General features: G+C 40.9%; 1 protein-coding gene across 1 annotated transcript in view; it reads right to left on the bottom strand.

The window, feature by feature from the left end:
* Positions 1–7,050: 7,050 nt before the first annotated feature.
* LOC149321545 (inter-alpha-trypsin inhibitor heavy chain H3-like) overlaps positions 7,051–22,909 on the bottom strand; it is a 40,639-nt gene continuing 24,780 nt past the window's right edge. Inside the window, exons 13-20 of the mRNA XM_089513995.1 lie at positions 21,531–21,670; positions 20,799–20,990; positions 17,709–17,851; positions 15,948–16,061; positions 15,198–15,402; positions 14,930–15,102; positions 12,825–12,936; positions 7,051–7,423 (exon numbers count right to left, since the gene is read on the bottom strand). Coding sequence (XP_089370121.1) covers positions 7,294–7,423; positions 12,825–12,936; positions 14,930–15,102; positions 15,198–15,402; positions 15,948–16,061; positions 17,709–17,851; positions 20,799–20,990; positions 21,531–21,670 — 1,209 coding nt within the window. The 3' untranslated portion in view covers positions 7,051–7,293. The remainder of the gene's footprint in view (positions 7,424–12,824; positions 12,937–14,929; positions 15,103–15,197; positions 15,403–15,947; positions 16,062–17,708; positions 17,852–20,798; positions 20,991–21,530; positions 21,671–22,909) is intronic.

Raw genomic sequence — 22,909 nt, 5'->3', positions numbered from 1 at the left:
TTGCTGCACTACACTTGCAAAATTTTTGTAATGATGGAACTGGAGAACCAATCATGATTATAGAAACATTTAATTAAGAAACTTTAATATGGCTTTATTTTTAGCTATATTATTATTATTACTATAACTGCTTTCAAACTTACCCGCTGGAAAACGTTCATTCGAATGGGGAGAACCAGCAATCACCCACATCTGCTTCAGAATGGCAAAATGTGGCACCTTATCGATCTCAGAGGGGGATGGGTTGGGGCCACAACGCTGTACCAGATTATAAAAAGCACTTTTTAAGCACTTAAATTTCCTCCTTGTCATCTGCCATGAGCGGGGGTAGCCACTTGCTCTCAGTTCAGCTGCCACGCGGCGGAAAATATGACAATTCTTCCGCGGCGTGCTCTGCATAAGCTGGGGGATTATGCCCAGCATAATCTCTACCTCATCGGTCCTCCAGTACATGTATCGCTGTACCTCTTCCTCTGCCATCTCCGCAACCCACAGAGCCCAAGAGCCTCATGGCTCCTCTTTTATACCTTTCCCAAAGTGTAAAAGAAAAGATTTGAAATAATGTTGCTGTTTATATCTTCAATAGGGTACTTAATAGTTGTTTAGCAAAACCCCACCTATGTATATAAGTATTCCTTTCCACAGGTTAATGACAATGTTAGAAACAATGTTGCTAGGAAGGTCATCCATAGGCGAAGGGGTCGTTTTGCAATCCTCACCTATGTATATATGTTTGAATGCATATATATATATATATATATAGATGGCGCAAAATTGAAACGAAGAAAAAGCGCCCAAAGCACAAGAGCGCCAGTAATGAAATTGTGCAAGGATGGTCTGTCAAGATGGGGGAGGTTCATTTTTAAAATTGCCGCTCAATGCAAAAAATGGGAGATTAGCACCGCCTGTGTGATGTAAGAGGCTGCTCCTGTAGAACGGAATAACTGTTGTTTACAGATATTAGTGAAAACTTTTACTGCTGTAATATGAAAATCTCTGTGTTTAGAAACTGTGATTTTCTGTGGTTAATGTTATCATTACACTAGAACAGTTTGATGTTTGCGCATCAGGTGTTTCTTTAGGTTTGAAGGAGATGTCTTGAAAGATAGCTACAGTTTGAAGCTCAGTAGCAGAAACAATCACAGGTCACTGAAAGAAGTAGCATTTCTGTGTTAATTACAGTTTGAAGCTCAAATAAGTAGCATTTCTGTGTAGATTACAGTTTGAAGCACAGTACCAGAAATAACCACAGTCACTGACAAATAAAATTCATACTTTGGAGATCAAGAGCATAATGTTTGGCTGCATCCACACTGCAGAAATAATTCAATTTAAATCACTTTCAGTGCCATGGCTCCATCCTATGGATTACTGGGATAAGTAGTTTGTTGTGGCACCAGAGCTTGTTGACAGGGAAGACTAAATGTCTCACTCACAAAACTAAAGTTTCCAGAATTCCATAGCACCGAGGCATGGCTTTTAATGTGGTGCCTAACTGGATTATTTCTGCTGTGAGGATGCAGCCTAGTCACTGGAAAAGTAGCAGTTCACAGAATGGAGGATCAGTAGCAGATTGAATTAGTCACATAAAAAGTAGCAATCTCATACTAGCCAATAGGATAGGCTGCTCTAGGTCTGGGCAAAGAGCAATACAATGTAAATGGAAACATATAATTATATATATAAATATATATATTGTGGTTTTGAATGAATGGCTGCAGTACAGGCATTTAACCACTGCGCCACCAGGGCTCCATCATGAATGCATTACATTACATTGCTACTTGGCAGTTGTCTGGAGATGTAGGATTTGGTTTTCATTGGAGTGTTTTGAATAATTGTAAGGCAAATACAATTAAAAATTAGTGATAGTGAAAACAAGCATGCACATGGGACGTAATTGCTTTCAGATTGCAACATTAGACATCATAATGAATTAACAATGAAAGGTAAATCAAAAAATGAAAAGTAATGATTAATCAATTTATCTGATACATAGAAAAGAGATACTGCAGCTGTTTGAAAAACATTTTATTAAAACATATTCCGCATGAAAACATAAATGATTTCATTTTTTGAAGTCATGTTATTCTGTAATAGCTAAGAATAAAAGAATTATTAGGTCATGATAAATTTATGAATTAAAATACTCCACAAAGGCATCCCTTATCTCCTCCTCCAATCTCTTCTCCTCATCATCACTGAGGTAACGTCGTGGGTCAATGATAAATGTTTCCGGAGAGGTGTTCCGTCCATTTAGAACCTCTCCATTGGTTTCAATAATGTTATGCAGAATGCAACAGGCTAGAATCGCTGACGGGATGTTTTCCACGGAGAGATCGAGCCCACACTGGAGGGCGCGAAATCTGGATTTCAATCGACCGAAGCTCCTCTCCACAACACAACGCGCTTTTGACAGTCTTCTGTTGTACACCCCCTCCCTTCTGTTATGTCTCACCTGGAAAGGGATAAGCAAAAAAAGGTTTTATTGGGTAACCACCGTCTCCCAGCAGAATAGGGCCCACTTGTTTTCCCGCGATTGTCACAGTCGGACACCCGGGTACATAAATTCCAGCCTTAAGTGCGTGGAAAATTGGGGAGTCTTTAAGTACAAATGAGTCGTGGTTTGCACCAGCAAACCCCGTGAAAAAATCTAAAAATGTTCCTTTATGGTCACATGTTGCCTGCAGAATCATGGAGTGCTCTTGTTTCCGATTGATGTACTGCGCTCCCTCATGAGCAGGTGCAATTATTGAAATGTGGCAGCCGTCTATTGCTCCAACCACCTGTGGAAATCCTAGCTCCTCAAAACCAGCCATTACCTAGGTTTGAAACATGAGAAGATATTGTGTCAATGATCGTTAAACGATTACAAGATAGAGAAATATATGGATAGTTTCCTAGATATATTATTAGAAAAAAAATTGGTGAAGATATAGGGGTTTATCAGACTCAAGCTTTGGATATTTGCACATGCACCTTGGAGATTTTGTTGGCCTTTTTTGCTTTGGGGAGGGGGAATAGCTTTCTCTGGGAGGGTTTCAGATATCCACATATCTGGTGCCAAACAAGAAACCTTCCCTGCCAGGCGCCCCAAAGCAAAATGTGAGGAAGGCTGCTTTGGCACCAGCAGCAACAAAACCCAACACTTGTTCTCCAGCTTATTTGATTCTCTCTCTCCAACCAGCCCCTCACAAGCTTGTCTTCCTCCGGCCCCCCACATGGAGCACAGCAAACACTGCCTAGCCCTACTACACCCCTCTCTCTTTTCTCTCCAAAGACTGCTTTGGAGGCAGGTGGGCTTCTTTCCCTCCTCTGTCCCTCCCTCTATCTCTCTCACACCTTCCTCACAACTCCCTATGGCTGAGGCAACCCCCCCCCCCAACTCCCCCACAGGGGTGATTTTCACACACATCTATCTATCTATCTCTGATTATAAGTAAATATTAACATATATGTATGTGTGTGTGTGTGTGTGTGTGTGTGTGTATATATATATATATATATATATATATATATATATATATATCTACATCTATATCTATATCTATACTCGAATACATGTATGTGAACGCATGCCCATTTGAATTTGCAAGTGGATGACCCCCAGGGGCCCCTTGCGTTGTCAGCCTCCTAGGTGTCCGTGCAGGAAAGAGGAATGGGCCGGAATGGATGACCCCTGGGGAAAGGCATTGGATGATGGGATCGGTGGCAGTCAGTAATGATACATCGATCTATATATATAACTAGCATGTGCATATACATGATATATATATATATATATATATATGCATGCACATGCTAGTTGTGGGAGGATTGTTCACATGGGGTTCACCATTTCCACCCTGTGATGCTGAGAGAGTATGACTTGACACAAGGGCCTAGGAGAAGGCAGTGGATGATGGGATCGGTGGAATATATATATATATATATATATATATATATATGTGGCATATATATATACATATATATATGTGTGTGTGTAACACAAGAACAGTATTAACATCTAGAACAATTTATCAAGGTAACAAAATTATTGTTCAAGATATCCAGACATATGCGTGTGTGTGTGTATGTGTATGTATGTGTGTGTGTGTGTGTGTGTGTGTATATATATATATATATGTTAACAGGATTATAATAATAGTGTAATACTATAATATGGCAAGCTAACAAAACTATTTGAAAGACTTCCAAATAGATGTATGTATGTATGTGTATATATATGGAACACTGGAACAGTATTTACTTTGTCAACAGTAATGTAATGATAACAATAGTGCAATTTGATAAACTAAAGAAATACTTAATAAGTCATCTATATATATTGGATGTAAAGGAAAATGCAAGAAAGCTAACCCACCTGTCTGTAGTCTCCAAGGTAGACAGCTCTACGGAGTAGAACCATCTCTATGCAAAGGAACACTTGAATTATCGCCTTGTACGCTGTTGACTTGCCAACTCCAAAAAAAGTAGCAACTGTGGCATAGGAGCCTTTATGGGCCAGGTACATGATGGCCATGGCTATTTGCTTTTCTACAGGGACAGCCTTACACAGCCTTGTGTCTCTCCGGGTAAGATGAGGATGCAGCTCCTTCACAAGCATATTAAAAATCGCGTGTGGCATTCTGAAGTGCTGTTTCCACATCGCATCAGACCAGACAGTTCTGGCATAAACGTTCCAGTGAACATCAGTTTTGGGGTATATCCACCACCTTCTACACATCGGCTGCATGCTCAACTGGGAGGTTTGTGCGTAGAAACGAAGCATACCATTAAGATCTTCCAGATATAATAATAATAATAATAATATGTTTTATTTATAGACCGCTATTCCGCGATGATCATAGCGGTGTACAGTAAAATCGTTAATACAATAAAAATACAGTTAAAGGAGGGAGAAGTCTCATCCTTCAGGCAGTCCAAGATGTTGCTGGTCTGCCTGCTGGCTCCCTCTTAGGCCGAGATGACAGTTGAGGAGGGAGGGGCCTCTTCCTTCAGGCAGTCCCTGATGTTGCTGGGTCTCCCTGATCACTCCCTCTGAGGCCGAGATGACAGTTGAGGAGGGAGGGGCCTCTTCCTTCAGGCAGTCCAAGATGTTGCTGGGTCTGCCTGATGGCTCCCTCTGAGGCCAAGATGACAGTTGAGGAGGGAGGGGCCTCTTCCTTCAGGCAGTCCCTGATGTTGCTGGGTCTCCCTGATCACTCCCTCTGAGGCCGAGATGACAGATGATATGCACTCATTTCTGCGTCATGCTCACTGTTGTCAAAAAGACACATCAATATTGTGCATTGCTCCATCAAGTTATGTATCAGCATGCTAATCACAGTAAAAATATGTTGTGGGTCGCCTCGAGGGTCCATGGCTGTAGGCATTAAAGGAAGCAATAGCACAAGAGGGAGGGGGAACTGCAGCAGGCGGGCTTTTAAAGGCAGAAGCGCTCATGACGTTTCACAGCTTAAGCGCCGCCTTATTGGTCCATTAAAAAAAATGCCAAAAAAAAGAAAAAAAAAGAATTTGATAACGGTCAGATAAATGGGAACAAAGATAGAACATACATCGGGGTATGTTAGCACGGGTTAATACTACGTCATCAATGACGAATATTGATTGACAGCAACAAAACCGGTTTATATGCAAATTCGGCTTCTATATATATCGATATATTTCTTAAATGGGAACGATCGGGAACATTAAAACTGGATCAAATGGATAAACGGGAACGAAAAAAACAACGAATCGGAACGCGGGGTAAACAGCGTGGTATTTTACACCGGTTTTATTGATATCGGTGTATTTAATCACGATGTAAAACTTAAGTGGGAATGACCCCTAAGAGTGGGTTAATGTGGAATAAGACCAGAGGATTCTGTGTTCCTCAGCCAGCCAGCATGGTGTTTGGTGAGAGGTGGACTGGGGGAGTTGTATTCCAAAATATGTTTTTATATTAATTGTATGTGGAAGCTGCTGTGAGCAGCATTTTTACCTAAAACAGTGGGATAATAGAGCATATGGACTGATTAATCACAGTTTAGTGCAACATACACAAACTGAAATGAGTTAGAGTAAGCCCTAGACTCATATTGCATTGAACTATGGCTCATCAGGGTGTATGAATGTAGCCAGTATGAAAAACAGCGAGGGACTGCCTACATGATGTTTTCCTACTTGATGCTATAGTACACACATGCTCACTGAAAGACCTTAAAAGATGATGGTGATGATGATGACGATGATGATGATGATGGTGATGATACCTTTCTCCCAGAGCAGGACCCAGTGTAGCTCCCAAAGAAAGTAGATGAGATAATTACACAAGATGGTGTGCTCTGACTCTTTAACTTCATTTGAATCTTTTTGTAGCCACATTAATTTAGGTTACAGAAACAGTAGAATCATATGTGTGGTGTAGTGGCTTGAGTGTTGAACTATGACTCTGGAGAAAAGGGGCCCCATTCATACTGACCTTTTTGTGCTGGAAGGAACTGGGAAGATTCAGGTCCCCCCCCCCCCCCCCCCCGCGAATCCCTCCGGAAACAAGTGCTCACTACCTCATCAGGGTATTTTAACCCTGAATGCCCTCTCAGAGAAATCAGTTTAAAATGAAGGCACCTTTGCTGTCAATCAAATTTAGTCCCACGTTTGTCATAGGTGACGTTTCCTGCACCCATTGGGCAATCGGAAGTGTGCTTCCCCTCTCCTTTAAAAAAAAACAGGCTCCAATATGTGCAGATTTTGTCAAATTTAAAAACCTCCTCTGTGTGTGTGTTGTGGGTATTTGGGTCACTGCAGGTTATGGATCTTCCCTTGGCCCCGTTTTCAAACCCAAAATGCAATCTAATGCCATCTCTGCATCCTCCCTCCTTGCCACCCCAGAATGCCTCATACACATGTAATAATAATAATAATAATAAAAATAAATAAATTAATTAATTCCTCACCTCGGAATGCCAGAAAAGGAGGAATGCCAGAAAAGGATACCATGCATTCTTTGCTTGCCCTCAGCTACCCATGAATTCCTTAGAGACAGTAGCACAAGCATTCTGTCAATGTCCATAAAAGAAATAATTGTATTTAATGTGAGGAATATGAGGTGATAACAACCCATTGTATTGCAAGAGACAAGTTCTAGCTACATGACATATTGCAAGGATAGACAGCAGTATTGTACTAAAGTAGGAAACACAGAACAGTGATCTGTTCTGAAATTTATATTCAGTAAATACTGGTGATGTAGAATAGTTGCATTCTATCATTTCAAAGTGCTGTAGCTGAGAGGGACATCTCCTTGTGCTAAAACAGGCTGGAAACAACATAATCAGTGTATGTGCCATCAATTAGCCCTTCTCCATTGTTGTGAATAAACCAACAGGGGACATTTGTGCCATGCTTTGAATCTTCGGTGTAGTCTTTCTGCCAGCCCCTAAAAGAGAAAACAAACAAACAAACAAAAAAGCACAATATCAAAGAAATGCAAAGTTCAGACTTCTTCAGGCAGATAAAATACTGGGACTGGGGTGCTCTCCAATAGTAGAAGTAAACGCATGAGGAGAGGGGAGAGGAAGCATTGCAGCCCTGACCCACTCCAATGTGTCTCTCTTCACATGGAGAGTAACAGTCTAAAGCATAGAGCCTTCTGCAGGTGTGGAGGTTCTCCACAGTTTTGAAACCTGGAAAATCACTCAGAATTGAATTGAGAACTTCTATGTGGACACAAACAGAGTGACATTGCAAGAACACACATGAAGGAGGATGGGGCCATTAGAGGAGAACAAAGCTATTACTCTCCCCCTTCCAATGTTTTTGCTTCAGGTGAGTCCAAAAGAGGTGAATGTCACCTTAGCTATGCATGGAAGTGTCTCCATGAGAAAGAAGGGGGAGCATGTTAGAAGATGCAAACTATAGAAGCAAGGGACAAAATCTGTCCCAATCCTTTCTTTCTGGCAGAATCTAGCAGTGGGAGGGTTAAAGATCAACTTGGACTGACTTCAAACCAAATCTCATGGTGCATTTTCTCAAAAGTAAAGACCCACTGAAGTATATGGAGGTTTATTCTCCAGTCAATTTGGGGTGACAGCTAGAGGCACATTTACAAGGGAATAAGATCCCCCACACAAATGGCTCTTTCCTTCTAAGAAAACTGTGCCTTGTGATGCATCAAAGCTTGAAGAGTTTCATTTTGACAAACTTTTGTGAACTGCAGCGTAATTCATCACATGCAAGTGGACTGAAGTTTCCTGGTCAAGAGGAGCAGTTTCTCTCCTCCATTCCCCATTAATCTTCTGTAGGAACCAATCCCTTTGGGAGGTGCCTAAGCTCTCTGGCTGGATTCTAGAAGGCAAAACAGGAAAGCTGAATAGCTGCATGCACACATTTCTTTAGTTCTTTGGCAGAAGAAGGAGATATAAGCTGTTCCCTTCCAGGAATGGAGTGGGAAGTAGTTTCTGCAACAGCACATTTGCAACTGTGAGGGGGAAAAGGCAGCCCTTTTAGTTTGACAGAGCAGAGGAACACCTAGAGGAAGACTGGAGGTCTAACTAACCAAGAGCTCCTATTCCTTCTAGCTCCTTTTCCCTAAGGAAAATAGAGGAGTTTATCACATGGGAGGAATTTCTCTTAATTTCAAATGAAAAGAAAGTGGGCCCAGAAAGCATTCATGTGAATTCGCTAGTTCAGCGAATTTACGTGAATTTGAATTGCATTTGAACTGGCTTCCCATTGCCCAAAAATAGCATGCCATTACCCGAATTTGCGTGTGGTAGTCTATCACATAATAATGCAAAACCCCATGGTTGCGTTCGGACTGACTTCCCATTGCCCGAAATTGCTTGTGGTAGCCTATCACACAATAACATTAAACCCCATGATTGTGTTCGGATTGCCATTGGATTATACTTCCAATTTGCCTTGTCTGATAAACTCCCCAGTGATAAGCTGATGCAAACCCATTTCCCCCTCTTCTCTTATTGGGGGAAAATGGATCCAAACAATCAGTGTGCCAACAAGAGCTAATAGAGAGATATGCAAAGGAAGATGTTATTCTAAATAAAGAATCACAGAACCATAGAATCATAGAGTTGGAAGAGACCGCACGGGCCATCCAGTCCAACCCCCTGCCATGCAGGAAATCCAAATCAAAGTATCCCCAACAGATGGCCATCCAGCCTCTGCTTAAAGACCTCCAAGGAAGGAGACTCCACTACACTCCAAGGGAGTGTGTTCTACTGTTGAACAGCCCTTACTGTCAGGAAGTTCCTCCTAATGTTCAGGTGGAATCTCTTTTCCTGCAGCTTGGATCCATTGTTCCTGGTCCTGTTCTCTGAAGCAGCAGAAAACAAGCCTGCTCCCTCCTCAATATGACATCCTTTCAAATATTTAAACAGGGCTATCATATCACCTCTTAACCTTCTCTTCTCCAGGCTAAACATCCCCAGCTCCCTGAGTCGTTCCTCATAGGGCATGGTTTCCAGACCTTTCACCATTTTAGTCGCCCTCCTCTGGACACGCTCCAGTTTCTCAATGTCCTTTTTGAATTGTGGTGCCCAGAACTGGACACAATATTCCAGGTGGGGCCTGACCAGAGCAGAATACAGTGGCACTATTGCTTCTCTTGATCTAGACACTATACTTTTATTGATGCAGCCTAAAATTGCATTGACTTTTATAGTTGCCGCATCGCACTGTTGACTCATGTTAAACTTATGGTCTACTTGGACTCCTAGATCCCTTTCACATGTGCTTTCATTCAGCAATGTGTCTCCCATCCTATATCTGTGCATTTCATTTTTCTGCCCTAAGTGCAGTACCTTACATTTCTCCCTGTTGAAGTTCATTTTGTTAGCTTTGGCCCAGCTTTCTAGTCTATTCAGATCATTTTGAATGTTGATCCTGTCCTCTGGAGTATTAGCTATTCCTCCTAATTTGGTGTCATCTGCAAATCTGATAAGTATGCTCCCAATTCTGTCATCCAGGTCATTGATAAAGATGTTGAATAGCACTGGGCCCAGGACAGAGCCCTGTGGGACCCCACTGGTCACTTCTCTCCAGGATGAAAAAGAGCCATTGTTGAGCACCCTTTGGGTTCGGCCGGTCAACCAATTACAGATTCATTTAACAGTTACTTTGTCTAGCCCACATTTTACAAGCTTGTTTGCAAGAATGTCATGGGAAACCTTGTCAAAGGCCTTACTGAAATCAAGATATACTATATCCACAGCATTCCCTTCATCTACCAAGCTGGTAATTTTATCAAAGAAAGAGATAAGATTTGTCTGGCATGACTTGTTTCTCTGAAACCCATGTTGACTTTTTGTGATTATGGCATTGCCTTCTAGATGTTCACAGACTCTCTGTTTAATTATCTGCTCTAGAATCTTTCCTGGTATTGATGTCAGACTAACTGGATGATAATTGTTGGGATCCTCTTTTTTCCCCTTTTTGAAGATCGGGACAACGTTTGCCCTCCTCCAGTCTGCTGGGATTTCTCCTGTTTTCCAGGAGTTTTCAAATATGATTGCCAATGGCTCCAATATTACGTTTGCCAGTTCTTTTAGTACCCTTGGATGTAGTTCATCTGGTCCTGGAGACTTAAATTCATTTAGATTAACGAGGTATTCCTCTACTATCTCTTTACTTATTCTGTGCTGAAATTCCTCTATTCTGTCCTCTGCTCCGTTATCCACAGGTTGAGTTCCCTTTGCCTTTTCTGAGAAGACTGAGGCAAAGAAGGTGTTAAGTAATTCTGCCTTTTCTCTGTCTCCTGTTAGCATTTTGCCATCTTCTCCACGCAGTGGCCCTACCGTTTCCTTCTTCTTCCTTTTGCTGCAGACATATCCAAAAAAGCCCTTTTTGTTGTTCTTAACCTCTCTAGCAAGCCTGAGTTCATTCTGCACTTTAGCTTTTCTGACTTTACCCCTACACATGCCTGCTATTTCTTTGAATTCCTTTTTCGTGATTTCCCCCTTTTTCCATTTCTTATATCTCTCTTTTGAGGAACTCCCATCCATCCTGAACTCCCATCTCTTTTAGTATTTCTGAGCATGGGATGACCCTCAATCCTTCTCCAAGTTTACTGAAATCCGCTCTCCTAAAGTCTAGGATGCGTGTTTGACTATGCCTGGCTTCTCCTTTCCATTGTATAACATACTCCAGGAGAACATGGTCACTTCCACCTAAGGATCCCACCACTTGCACCCTATTAACCAAGTCATCCTTGTTGGTTAGGATCAGATCCAAAATAGATGACCCCCTTGTTGCCTCTTCTACCTTTTGGACCATGAAATAGTCTTCCAGGCAAGTGAGGAATTTGCTAGACCTTGTGGATTTGGCTGAGTTTGACTTCCAGCAAATATCAGGATAGTTGAAGTCACCCATCACTACTACATCTCTCCTTTCTGAATGTGTGGTCATCTGTTCTAGAAAGATATCATCCAATTCCTCAGTCTGACTTGGGGGTCTGTAGTAGACTCCCACCGTAACATCCTTGTTGTTTCCCTCCCCTTTGATTCTTATCCCGATGCTCTCCACTTGGCTTCCAGGATTGATGTCCTGGATCTCTTCACTGGTGTAAATATCTCTGACATATAGTGCTATTCCTCCTCCTTTCCTGTTTGGCCTATTTCTCTTAAAAAGGTTATAGCTCTCTATTTCCACATTCCAATCATGAGACTCATCCCACCAGGTTTCAGTGATGCCTATTATATCATATTTGCTTTGCTCTACTAGGAGTTCAAGTTCATTTTGTTTATTTCCCATGCTCTGTGCATTAGTGTAGAGGCATCGCAGACCACGGGTCCCATTTACTTTTTGCTTGTGCAAGTTTATTTGCCTCCCACTGTTGGGTCCTTGCACTTTTTTTCTTGTTTCCTCTATGTCTGTTTGACTATTTTCTCCAGCCCTTTCGCCTTCCTTAATATTGTCTCCCTTCCCCATGGAACTCAGTTTAAAGCCCTCCTGATCAAGTTCTTGAGACTGTTGGCAAAAAGAGGATTACATCAGGCTAATAAGGCATCATATAGACCTGAAATTGTAGGAAGGGGTGGGCAATATTGATAGTGGAAGGTAATATCCCTAACCACTCCACTTTGAAGGAAACAAAACAATTGAAAGAACGTGTAAAAGATCAGAAACCATACATTGTGGGAACAAAGGGAATTTGTCTGTGCTTCCTTTTGGAAAATGCTACCACACTGGAGTATGTTACCTTTGGGAAACTCATCCATTGTTGTTAACAGGCAGACTAAACGTTTGAAAATATCTTACTGGAGAGCTCTTGAAAGGACTACAAAATTTCTGCAAACAGCTACAGAGTGTACTCTTATTGTAGTCAACCTGGTTTGCCATTAATTTAAGAAGCTACAGATTACAAAGTGTTTCAGACTTTATTTATTTTGGGCCAACTTTTCTTGTTATACTATATCTTTAGGTAGTGTGCTGTGTGCATGTTGCCATTTTGGTAATAGTTTGTGAAATAACTTTAGGTAGTGTTACATGTATGTGTACTTTCTTGTTGCAAATTGTGTATGCTGGCATTTATGTTGATAGGACTTTTCTCATTGGATATAGACACCATTTTCACGTATTTTGCTATTACATTCCATTACACCTTATTTTTAGTTTTGTTATTGTTTATGAATTTGCAATGGGTTTTTGTGGGGTGGGTTGTGTAAAGTGAATGATACCAATTTAACATACAACTTCTTAAAAAAAAAGTTGGAATATTCACAACTGAGGGAAACACATCTCTGTGTTTCTGCTCATCCTTCAACTGGTTGAAAATGCTTAAACAGAAAGATGGATGCCTAAATGTCTGGATTACTGCTTACCTAGTCACTGTCAGCTGGTTATTTTTCACTATCATGGTAGCATCTGGTTTCTTAGGATCAGACCCAGGATGTACTTCAAGTATGCTAAAGTCAATTGGATGGAAAAACTGCCCTAAAGGTTTTTAAAAAGAGAAAATCAATTATTACTACTGTTTTGGATTACTTCTGCAGTCAGCTGAAACTAAGATTAAAAAGATGTATACTGTGTGGATAATACATAGAAAAATGTTAAATTTCCCAGTCTCAAAAAGGCTGCCTGTATAGACAAGATCCTAACAGATTAACAATTTACATTCAAATAAACTTATAAAGAAAAAATACAGTAAATATGTGCCTCCTTAAAAGTCTCCAGACCTGATGAAATGTTGCGCTGCATGAATGAACATCATGGTCACCACGGGTCAACAGTAGAGTTGCTGACAATAGACCTGTCTCTTGTAATGGAGCTAGGAGCATGACGCATGCCATAAAGCTCCACCAAGCAGGGAAAATGTATCTGTCCTCCTTTACCTTCCAAGCCTCAACTTTCAGCCACAACCATTCTTTGTCAACACAGCTACCAATGGAGGTGTGATGGAGGACATGAGGGAGCCAGCAACAATAAAAGACCTGGGTACGTTTCTGTGCCCCTCCTAATGCCTCCACTGGCAAAGCAATAGTCATGTTGGGAGGACATAGCTGCAGCTGAAAGCTGGGGTTCAGAAAGTGAGACAAGACAAGTACCTTCATCCTTCCTGATGGAGCTTTACAATATCTTCTCTGCTCCACAATCTGTTAAGGATCAATGTAACAGGAAACCTGTTCTGGATCCAATATGGGAACTGAAGTTAAAAATTAAATTCCTAATACAAAAGGTAATCTCATTAGCACTTTGCTAAAAGATTGATTCTTCAATTGCATTTTAGGATTTTAAAGATCATCATCAAGCAGAGTGATATCTTAAAGAAAGACAGGAGAACAACAAGGAAAACATAAGAATAAAATTATTTGGTAGTAATCTCATCTGGATTTTTTGGGGGGTAAAAACTGAGTAAATTAAATATTTCCATTCTGGGGGAAAATGACTAAAGCAGAAACAACCTGGGGTCTGAACAACTAGGTCAGGAATGCATGTGGTAGCTGTATTATGATGGACAGAATATACATAGGTATATAGACACCTATATTTTTCCTTTGATGTGAGATTTGTCCAAGGAACATACAGCTATATGGACAATATGATAAAAAATTAGTTATGAAACAAAATAGACATAAAAAATGTGAAAGCCCTTTTCTCGTAGCTAACAAAATAAAATTAAATGTGTACAAGCAAAACGGGAGGGAGGGACTGTGTTATTTCTGTTTATATATCCAGAAGATGCATTGGGTTCAAAAATTAGGACCTATTTTACAGGCCTCCGATGAACGGAAGTGTAGCCTGATTTTGTTAAAGTTTTTTCAGAACAAAGTGCTATCTGGTCCAATGGGAACTGCATGACCCAGCTGAAAGTCCAAAACACAAATGTGCAAGTGTCGTCCACCCTATTGCAACCACAGCATTTGCTTGCTGTTCTCCAATACTTTGTTGGAAGGTTTGCAAAAATGCAATGCTTTACCAAAAGCAAAGACTGACTCTCAATGTGAGCCAAGTGCTTCCATATCGCAGGAAAACAAATGCAGTGGTCCTTCCACATTTGCTGGGGTTAGGGGTGAAGGACCCCCATGAATATGGAAAAACCATAAATAAAAACCACTATACTTTTTACCTAAGCAAATACCTCTCTAGGAATCCCCAGGTCCTCCAGTGCAACATCTTCCAAAAGTTGATCATAGAATCATGCTGGAGGACCTACAAATGCCTAGAGAACCTAGAGAACTTCTAGGTTCTGCAGTACAGTACAACTCTATGGTAAACCTCCAGCAGAATTGTGCTGGAGGACCTAGAGATTCCTAGAGAGAACATATTAATCAAACCCACAAATAATAAAAGCTGTAAAAGTCAAAGCTGCAAATGTGGAGGCCAACTGTAACTTCTTTTGCTGTGCATATCTATCTATCATCTATCTATCTATCTATCTATCTATCTATCTATCTATCTATCTAATAAAACTTCATTGAATTCATACCTAATAAGCCATGGGTATATTCAGACAACTTGTGACTGTCAATTGTATAGAACCCCAGAAAATCTCCATGTGTCGCATGTTTTCTCCAGACCTGATGCAAAACCACTACAAACGTCGCTCCATCTCCCATTGAAACTTCCAAACTTTTTTTCCGGATAATTTTTAAAGTCAAGCTAGTTGATTAGAAAATAGAGTATGGATCAATGAATGCAATGGCTGTCAGTGTCAGAAATGATTTTCATGTTTAGTGGGCTGGAGTGAATGTTACCCTGGATGTCGTAAGGTGACTTCATCAAGCCATGTGAAACTCATCTGCTTTGTGCCGTTTTGGAGAGTAATTTTCTCAGGAGTGATTTCAAGTTTCATGTTCAATTGCGTGTTTAGAATCCCAAGTCTTCCAATGTAAGTATTGTGTGGACCGGCATCATTACTGCTCTGCTTGTCTCCCACAAGCTGCCCATTTACAGTAATACCTAGTGATATAGAGAGATATGAAGGTTGTAGCGGAGAAAGAAACACAATTAAAGAAAAATACTGGGGGAAATTAACCTTTCTAATTCAAGAAGCAGTCTAAAAATGTATTATAGAAAATAAGCAGTATACACATAAATAAAATAACAGTTTTAAAGAGAAATAACATGGGCTGAGATTCTACATCATAGTCTATATTTCATAACTTTATGAATCTGTAGATACATTGTGGAAATGTAATGAAATCTTGTTAGTGAATTATAAAGATGTGCATTTGGACATTGGCAAGTGTGTTCCAATGCACATTGGATGTTTCTGATGGGCATTGGGCACTCCTGATGTACACTGGGCACTGCTGATGCACTGTGTACTTCTGATGCACATTGGTGCACACTGGGGCGGTGGCACATCAATCACTCTGTTGTGAAACTACTCAATTCTGTTTCCCAGAAACATAAGTCCACTTATGAAAACATTCCCATGCTGAATTCCAGTCCTTAATTCTAAAGGAGATAAGATGGGAAGCCCATGTCTGCATTCTGCTTACCTGTAGATGGGTCTCTAATGAGGTTTAATACTACACCTGGATCCTCATTAATGTTAAAGCAAAGAGCATCTTCTTTAAGGGGCACATCTATAATGAAGTGTGGATCTCCATCAACTGCAAATACAGATTTCCATTTAGATCATTCTGTTTATTGTTCAAAGCTCTCTGCAGACATTATGCATTATCTGACTTGGTGTCAAGTTTTGAAAATGTGTGAAAGGGTTGTAAAAGGGTGAAGCACTACCCCTGCCTGCACATTCTCCCAGTTCTACAACCTCTCCCAGTTCTAGAAACTTTGCATTTCCCAGCCCCCAGCCCATCCATTTCTGATGTGCTGGGGAGCAAGGCAATGAGCAATGTATCTAGTCCTTTCCCAGCCATAGGGAGAATTGAGTCAGATAGCTGCAGAGATCCCTGCTTTCTTTTGTGATCCAGTTGAAGATATCTGTTGAAGATATCTGCCTCTGTACATCCAACAAGGAGAGGGCTGGACACATCATTGTGCACTGCCCTACTCTCCAGTGTCTCTGAAATAGCTGTGTGAGAGGCTTCAAAGTGAGCACTTTTCATCACTGTGATTGTACAAGGCCTGTAAATGCGAACTGGAATAACTATGATGTCATAAACCACCTTATAATGACTTTATTACCGAATAGAATGCTAGCCACATATACATTATTATGTGTATGAAGTCTGAACATCTGCCTTATAGCCTGTATATAGCCATGATCAAATCTTCTGCATTCAGGATTACTAATCAGATAAAAGATAAAGGTAGTCCCTTGACATGAATGTCTAGCCATAACCAGCTGTAGGAGGTGGTGCTCATCTCTGTTTATAAGCCGAAGAGCCAGGGTTGTCCGAGGACTGCTCTGGTGATCATGTGGCCAGAATGACTGCACTGAACACTGTTACCTTCCCACTGAGAAGTGGTACCTGTCTATCTACTTGCATTTGCATGCTTTCAAAGTGCTAGGTTGGCAGAAGCTGGGACTAGTGACAGGAGCTCACCCCATCATGCAGCACTTGGGCCTCGAACTGCCTACCTCCTGATCTTCAGAACTGGTGACTTAACCACTAAGCCACTGCATTCCACTAATCAGATACTGGAGGCAAATATCTGATTTAGCCATAGTTTCTCTCTCTCTCCCCCCCGCCCCCATCCAAGATACGCTTAATAACAATGTTAACTTAATGTAAAAATGTGAATAAATTGAAAAAATGATAATGCTTGGTAAAGGTGAAGACAGAAAGAGGAAGACTACATTACAAGTGGATTGACTCAAAGGAGCCATGGCCCTGAATTTGCAAGATCTGAGCAGGACTGGTAATAACAGGGGGTCTTGGAAGCCTCTCATTCATAGCTTTGCCATAAATTAAAGATGACCTGACAACACATAACAACAGCAAAAATATGAAACTATGCTTAAGATTTATTGTTTATATTATGTTGATATAAGATTATGGACAGTGTAACATTGTTCTACATAAATAAATAGATCATTCCACATTCACAGAAAAGATTCTCCATGTTTAGCAGTGGAGCTTGGGATATGCAGCCACTCTGAGTCCCAGTTCTGGGAAAAGAGGATACAAGAAGAAGAAGAAGAAGAAGAAGAAGAAGAAGAAGAAGAAGAAGAAGAAGAAGAAATGTATCTCTGACTTATGATACACTTGGCCATAATAAAAGAGACTATAAAGCTTAAATCTTTTGAGTTCAGACTCTGCCCTCCAATGATAACAATTTGAAACAAAACTCACCACTAGTGTACATGTGACTGGTGGCTGGACTACTGTATGATGGAATAACAGGTGATGCTGATGCTATATAGAAAGAAAGATAAATCATTACGCTAAAGTAAAAAAATATATAGAATGCCAATGGGAGGTCTTGAGTGGAGTGCCTAAAGGTTCTTTCCTAGGGTCATTACTCCTTAACATTTTATCAAAAACATTCGGGTTGTACATGGGGCAAAAGGCCTGTGATCTCCCCGAGCCTGATGTCACCCTTTTAAGACAACTTAAGCAAACAGCCCCAGGCTAGGATCAGACAGACCAGATGCCGATCAGGCACTTTCAGCCTGACCTTGGCCCAAAAAGGCATTAGCATGGTCTTTGATAACTGGCTGTTTATGGCAGATTTTGCTGGAAACTCCACTGCGACAGTCAGCAGACCACATGGCCACTCTCCCCCTTACCTGCCACAGCTATGTCCCCTGTGATGGCCCCTGTCATGGCCTGTGGCATTGGAAGGGGGCATCTGACCCTATAAGTGAAGCTAGGTGCCCCGTTTCCACCCTTATAGGCAATGGCAGGGCTCTTCACAGGAAATGTGTTGATAGTGATGGCAGTAGGTAAGGGAGTGCTGTTCTCCACAGTGCAGTGAGGGTAGGTGTTTGAACACCTGCCTTTCACCACACTGGAGCAGATAAGTGCCAGGGGCAGGAATGGGCCAGAACCACTGGCAGGATCCTATAGGGTTGGCCCGTGATATTCTGCCTGTGTTTTCAACCCCTTAAGATGATGAGGTAAAAGGAATCCTTATCAAGTTATCTACTTGCTGGAAACTCCGCTGCGTAGATGTAGATGAACTTTATGATGAGGTATTATGTTAGAAAAATTGATTAGAATATATATGAATGTGGCAGCAAAACTGTTATAGCTGGAGATTCTGCACTGAGCAAAGGACTGGATTCAATGGCCCATGAAGCCCCTTCCAGTACTTTGATTCTATGTGTAGTGGTTTGAACAAGCATGAATGAGATTTCAGTGAACTTACTGTTATTTTACAGTTTTACGGTAAATGTTTTTTATTTAGAGCTTGGAAAAAACTACATTTTGGAGTATATCTCCAAGAATGTTCCAGCCAGCATGTCAGTCGTATGCCTTAAATTAAATTTCCACATTCTGTTTTTTTTAAAAATTATTAATATAAGTATGGATTATGTTGACATATAATTGGAAGTACCGATGAAAGCAACTGCAGATAATATTTACTTAGTCATCTGGTTCAAAACAATGGTTGAAACTGGGGACTTTTTCTGCAGGTCTTCGGGTATACACATCACAAAAGTCTAAATCCAAATGTTAGTCCAAACTAGAACAAACACAAGTTACATAAATTCCCACTGATTCTCCATACCTTCTGCATTTGACTAGACTTAGGCTAAAGAATCCCCAAAAATGCTTTGTGCTGTCCCCATGACCAACTGTCACAAACAAATGACTTGCACATTGGGAGCAATGGTTCTCATATGGTACCTGTTCTGTGGGCAGTGATGCAGTAATTCAATGAAAATGTTGTTTATAGGTAAAATAATGAAGTTAAACTTACCCTCAGCTGTTTCCAACAGTCAGTAAGAAAAGAATAATAACAAAAAGAGTTACAATTTTTATGAACAGCCATTCTGATATACTTTTTGTTTTTAAACATTAGACTTTATCACACAAGGCTTCTAAACCATCATAAAAGTTCAATAATAGCACCTTTGAGTACAGAGCAGCATAACTCCAGAAAAAGAAATATCCCCACACACAAATGATGGGCATGCTGGGTAGGGCATAGGGATTAAGGGCAAGGCAGAGGAGAATGCAAGGGGTTAGCAACAGCTTGTTGAACTAATGAAGGAATATGGGGTAAAGAGTGCTCCCAAACTGGTATGTATGCACTTCCCTTCATTAACACCATTGTGGTGAGAAGGGGGTGGTGTGATTAAGTTCACTGTGAATAAAGTGCAGTTTGGATAAGCATAAGGGACCAGACACACAGCTTTAGAGAGATTGTTGAATAAAAAATTCTACATCTGTGAACAGAAGGAATTATGCCATTCTTAAAAATGGGCATCGATTAGATCAAGTGCTCATATAATGTTCTCTTTGCTTCACAGTGACAGTGTGACTCCTCTAGGATAGATATATAGGAGGAAGAGTCATGCCACATGAATCACCTTAATATAACTCAATAAGTATTATCCCAAGATAATTGCCCTGTCATTGCCTACATGAGCCCTGGGGAACTTTTGACCATCTTGGGGCAACGGCTCCAGCATCTGTGGCTTGAAGTCCATCTAATGATCCCCGTCTTGGCATTCATGACACATGTCAATGTAAGCTTTAGCTGCCTGTTATGAAGATTAATAAATATGTCACCAAGGTGGGTTACAGACCGCCATGAAAGTACGTAGTCAGTCCGTATTAGGGTTAGGAAGGTGCGGTGTTTCCGCACCCCCCTAACCCTAGTACGGACTGAGTCCGTACAAAATGGCAGCGCCCCATCTACATGGGGGCCGCCATGACGACATCACGACCGCGCCGCCTCTATACGGGGCGGCGTGGACGTGACGTTGTCACTCTGCGCCAGGGCGCTTAGTGCGCCCTTTGCGCAGAGCAGGAAGGAGCTATGTTTCAGAGCTCCTTCCTGGTTTGCACAGCTGGGCGCAGCCTTCACATGGCTGCACCCAGCGACACAAAGGAGAAGGGGGCCAAGCAGCCCCTTTCTCCTCCTCCCCGTTGCTGCGGGGTGTCCTTGGGGCTTGAAGCCCCAAGGACACCCCTTTCCAGGCTGCAGGGAAGCGGCCTTTTGCCGCTTCCCCACAGCCTGGAAAGCAGTGGATCGAGGCCTCAGTGGCTGCCGTTCTGGCCGCTGAGGCCCCGATACCCCGGGGAAAGGGGCGGGTACAGGCCACCTCAAAGGGGCAGTCTGTAACGCGCCCAAGTTTACCAAGTATTGGCCAAGTTCAGAGCACCTTTTAGTACTGAATGAAATCCAATCATCACTGTCCCCAGTTGTATTTTAAATTTTGTCTTAACATTCACCAACTACATGGGCAGTTAGTTGGGACCGCTTCTCACCTGGAGGACACTTTAAAAAATAATATTGTATTTGTACCTTCTAGAGGTTTGTCTGCAAGTGCGGCCTTATCCTCATTGTCTTCTGGTTTTGTGACTATCATGGATGTCAAAGGAGTCACAAATTTATATTTTAAAGACATTTCCAGGGCTTGAGCAGTAAGATTTGCCTTTTCATCTCCTTTTGCTGCATTCCTGGATGAAAGAACAAAACCAAATAAATTATCGGTCAGTTCTCTGGCTGATCACCATATGTTTAAAGACATACAGGAGAGACAGGCTTGTCAGTGCCTATTAACCATAATAACTGGAGCTTCATCTTGGAAGAGTAGAATAATCTGATTGCCAAATGAAGGCCCTCTCCTGTGTTCCCACAAGAGGTACCTGTGATGGTATTGAGACAGAAAGAAGGACCTTCCCTGAAAATTTCAAAATATTGGAGAATATGGTTGCTCAGATACCCTAAGCGGGGCAAACCATACTACATACATATTGCTTAAACAACATATCTGTTGAGGACTGCAGATTTCTGACAGTTGGAATCTTGAGTGAACACAGAAAGCTTTTAACATGCCATGATAGCAAAAAGTAATCCTACATATTTACAATACAACCACACTGCATTCAATGGAATTCCTATACTGTTGTGCTTAGAAGCCTTATAGCAGTGGCAGTAGGATAGTTCTCTACAATTTTTTGAACTCACTCATGACAGCAGAAAGTATTCTTCATTACCGTTTTTCCAGAAGCTGTTGAATGGTGAGATATGCCCAGAGTCTCTCAATATAATCCCCAAAGATGTACTGTTGGTCCTCAAAACCTTTAGCTGTTCCTTCAACATCTGCTTGTTCGGTAATTGTCACATTGTCTTCTGCCTGTTAGACATTTTTCAAAAGAATTTTTTTTAAAAAAAATTAAATTAATTCAACCACACACTACATCTTTTTACTTTCTTGCTAGTAAAGCAACAAAAAGCATTTCTTCTGAGGCAAAGCAATAGATAGTGACATCATTGTTTCACTTTTCCTCTAGAGTCAAACAATTGCAATGCTATAGCTGCAGCACCAGCATTTAACCACTGCACCAACTAAGTTACATCATAATGATATAAGCTATAATTGTAAATTGTAATTACATAATTATAACCATTAGTGAGGGATCTCTCCACTTCTTTTGTGTCATAACTGTAACTTATAAGTTATTTTTATACCAATGTGGGTATTATCTCACTAAACAGGAGAATGGAGAAATATGGCATGCTTTGTGTGCTGATTAATGCTGCACCTCATGCTGCTACCTTCATGTTGTGTTGTGGACATTGCGGTGACCTCATAGTCCAGAGGAGAGTGTTTTTATCACAGATCAGCATCTTATAGCATTATTGTTGTTGCTATGTGCTTTCAACTTGCTTCCAATTTATGGCAACCCTAAGGCAGCCCCATTACAGGGGCTTTTTTGGCAAGATTTGGTCACCTTTGCCTTCCTCTAACTGTGACTTATCCAGGGTCACCCAATGGGTTTCCATGGCCAAACTGGGATTTGAGTCCTGGCCTCCAGAATCATAGTCCAATGTTCAAACCATTCCACCATGCTGGCCCTTATTATTATTATTATTATTATTATTATTATTATTATTATTATTATTATTATTTTATATAGCACTGTAGATTTGCACAGCGCTGTACATAAAAACAATAAATATAAAAGAGTAAACCTGCCTATGGCATACAATCTAAGAACCTGACTATGGCGTACAATCTAAGAAATAATAGGATATTCAGCTTCAGCTTATATCATAGAGATTTTTTAAAACCACTAAAAAGAAACAAGTTACCTTTGAGAAACATGAAAGTAAAGACTGATTTTTTGGGAAAAAAAATTGCAATCATAACAATAACTAATTGGGAGAGGCAGACCAAGGAAGTCTCATAAGACTATAATTGCAATTTACTATTTTAAGAAAGTAAATCCCCAAGCTTTCCAGGTGGAGATAGTGCAGGAAGTGCTTTATTTCTTGTTTTGTGAAACCTAAACAAATGGACTACCATCATAAAAATAAAAATAAAAAATTCCTTTGTATTTCATAACCAATACACTTATTTCTCCCCTCTGGA

This window comes from Sceloporus occidentalis, unplaced genomic scaffold (genome assembly GCF_023333645.1).
Source record: "Sceloporus occidentalis isolate IW3139 unplaced genomic scaffold, rSceOcc1.0.p SCAF_1, whole genome shotgun sequence".
Taxonomy (NCBI): domain Eukaryota; kingdom Metazoa; phylum Chordata; class Lepidosauria; order Squamata; family Phrynosomatidae; genus Sceloporus; species Sceloporus occidentalis.
Note: the sequence above shows the minus strand (reverse complement) of the source record. Positions and strands in the feature narration are given on the sequence as shown.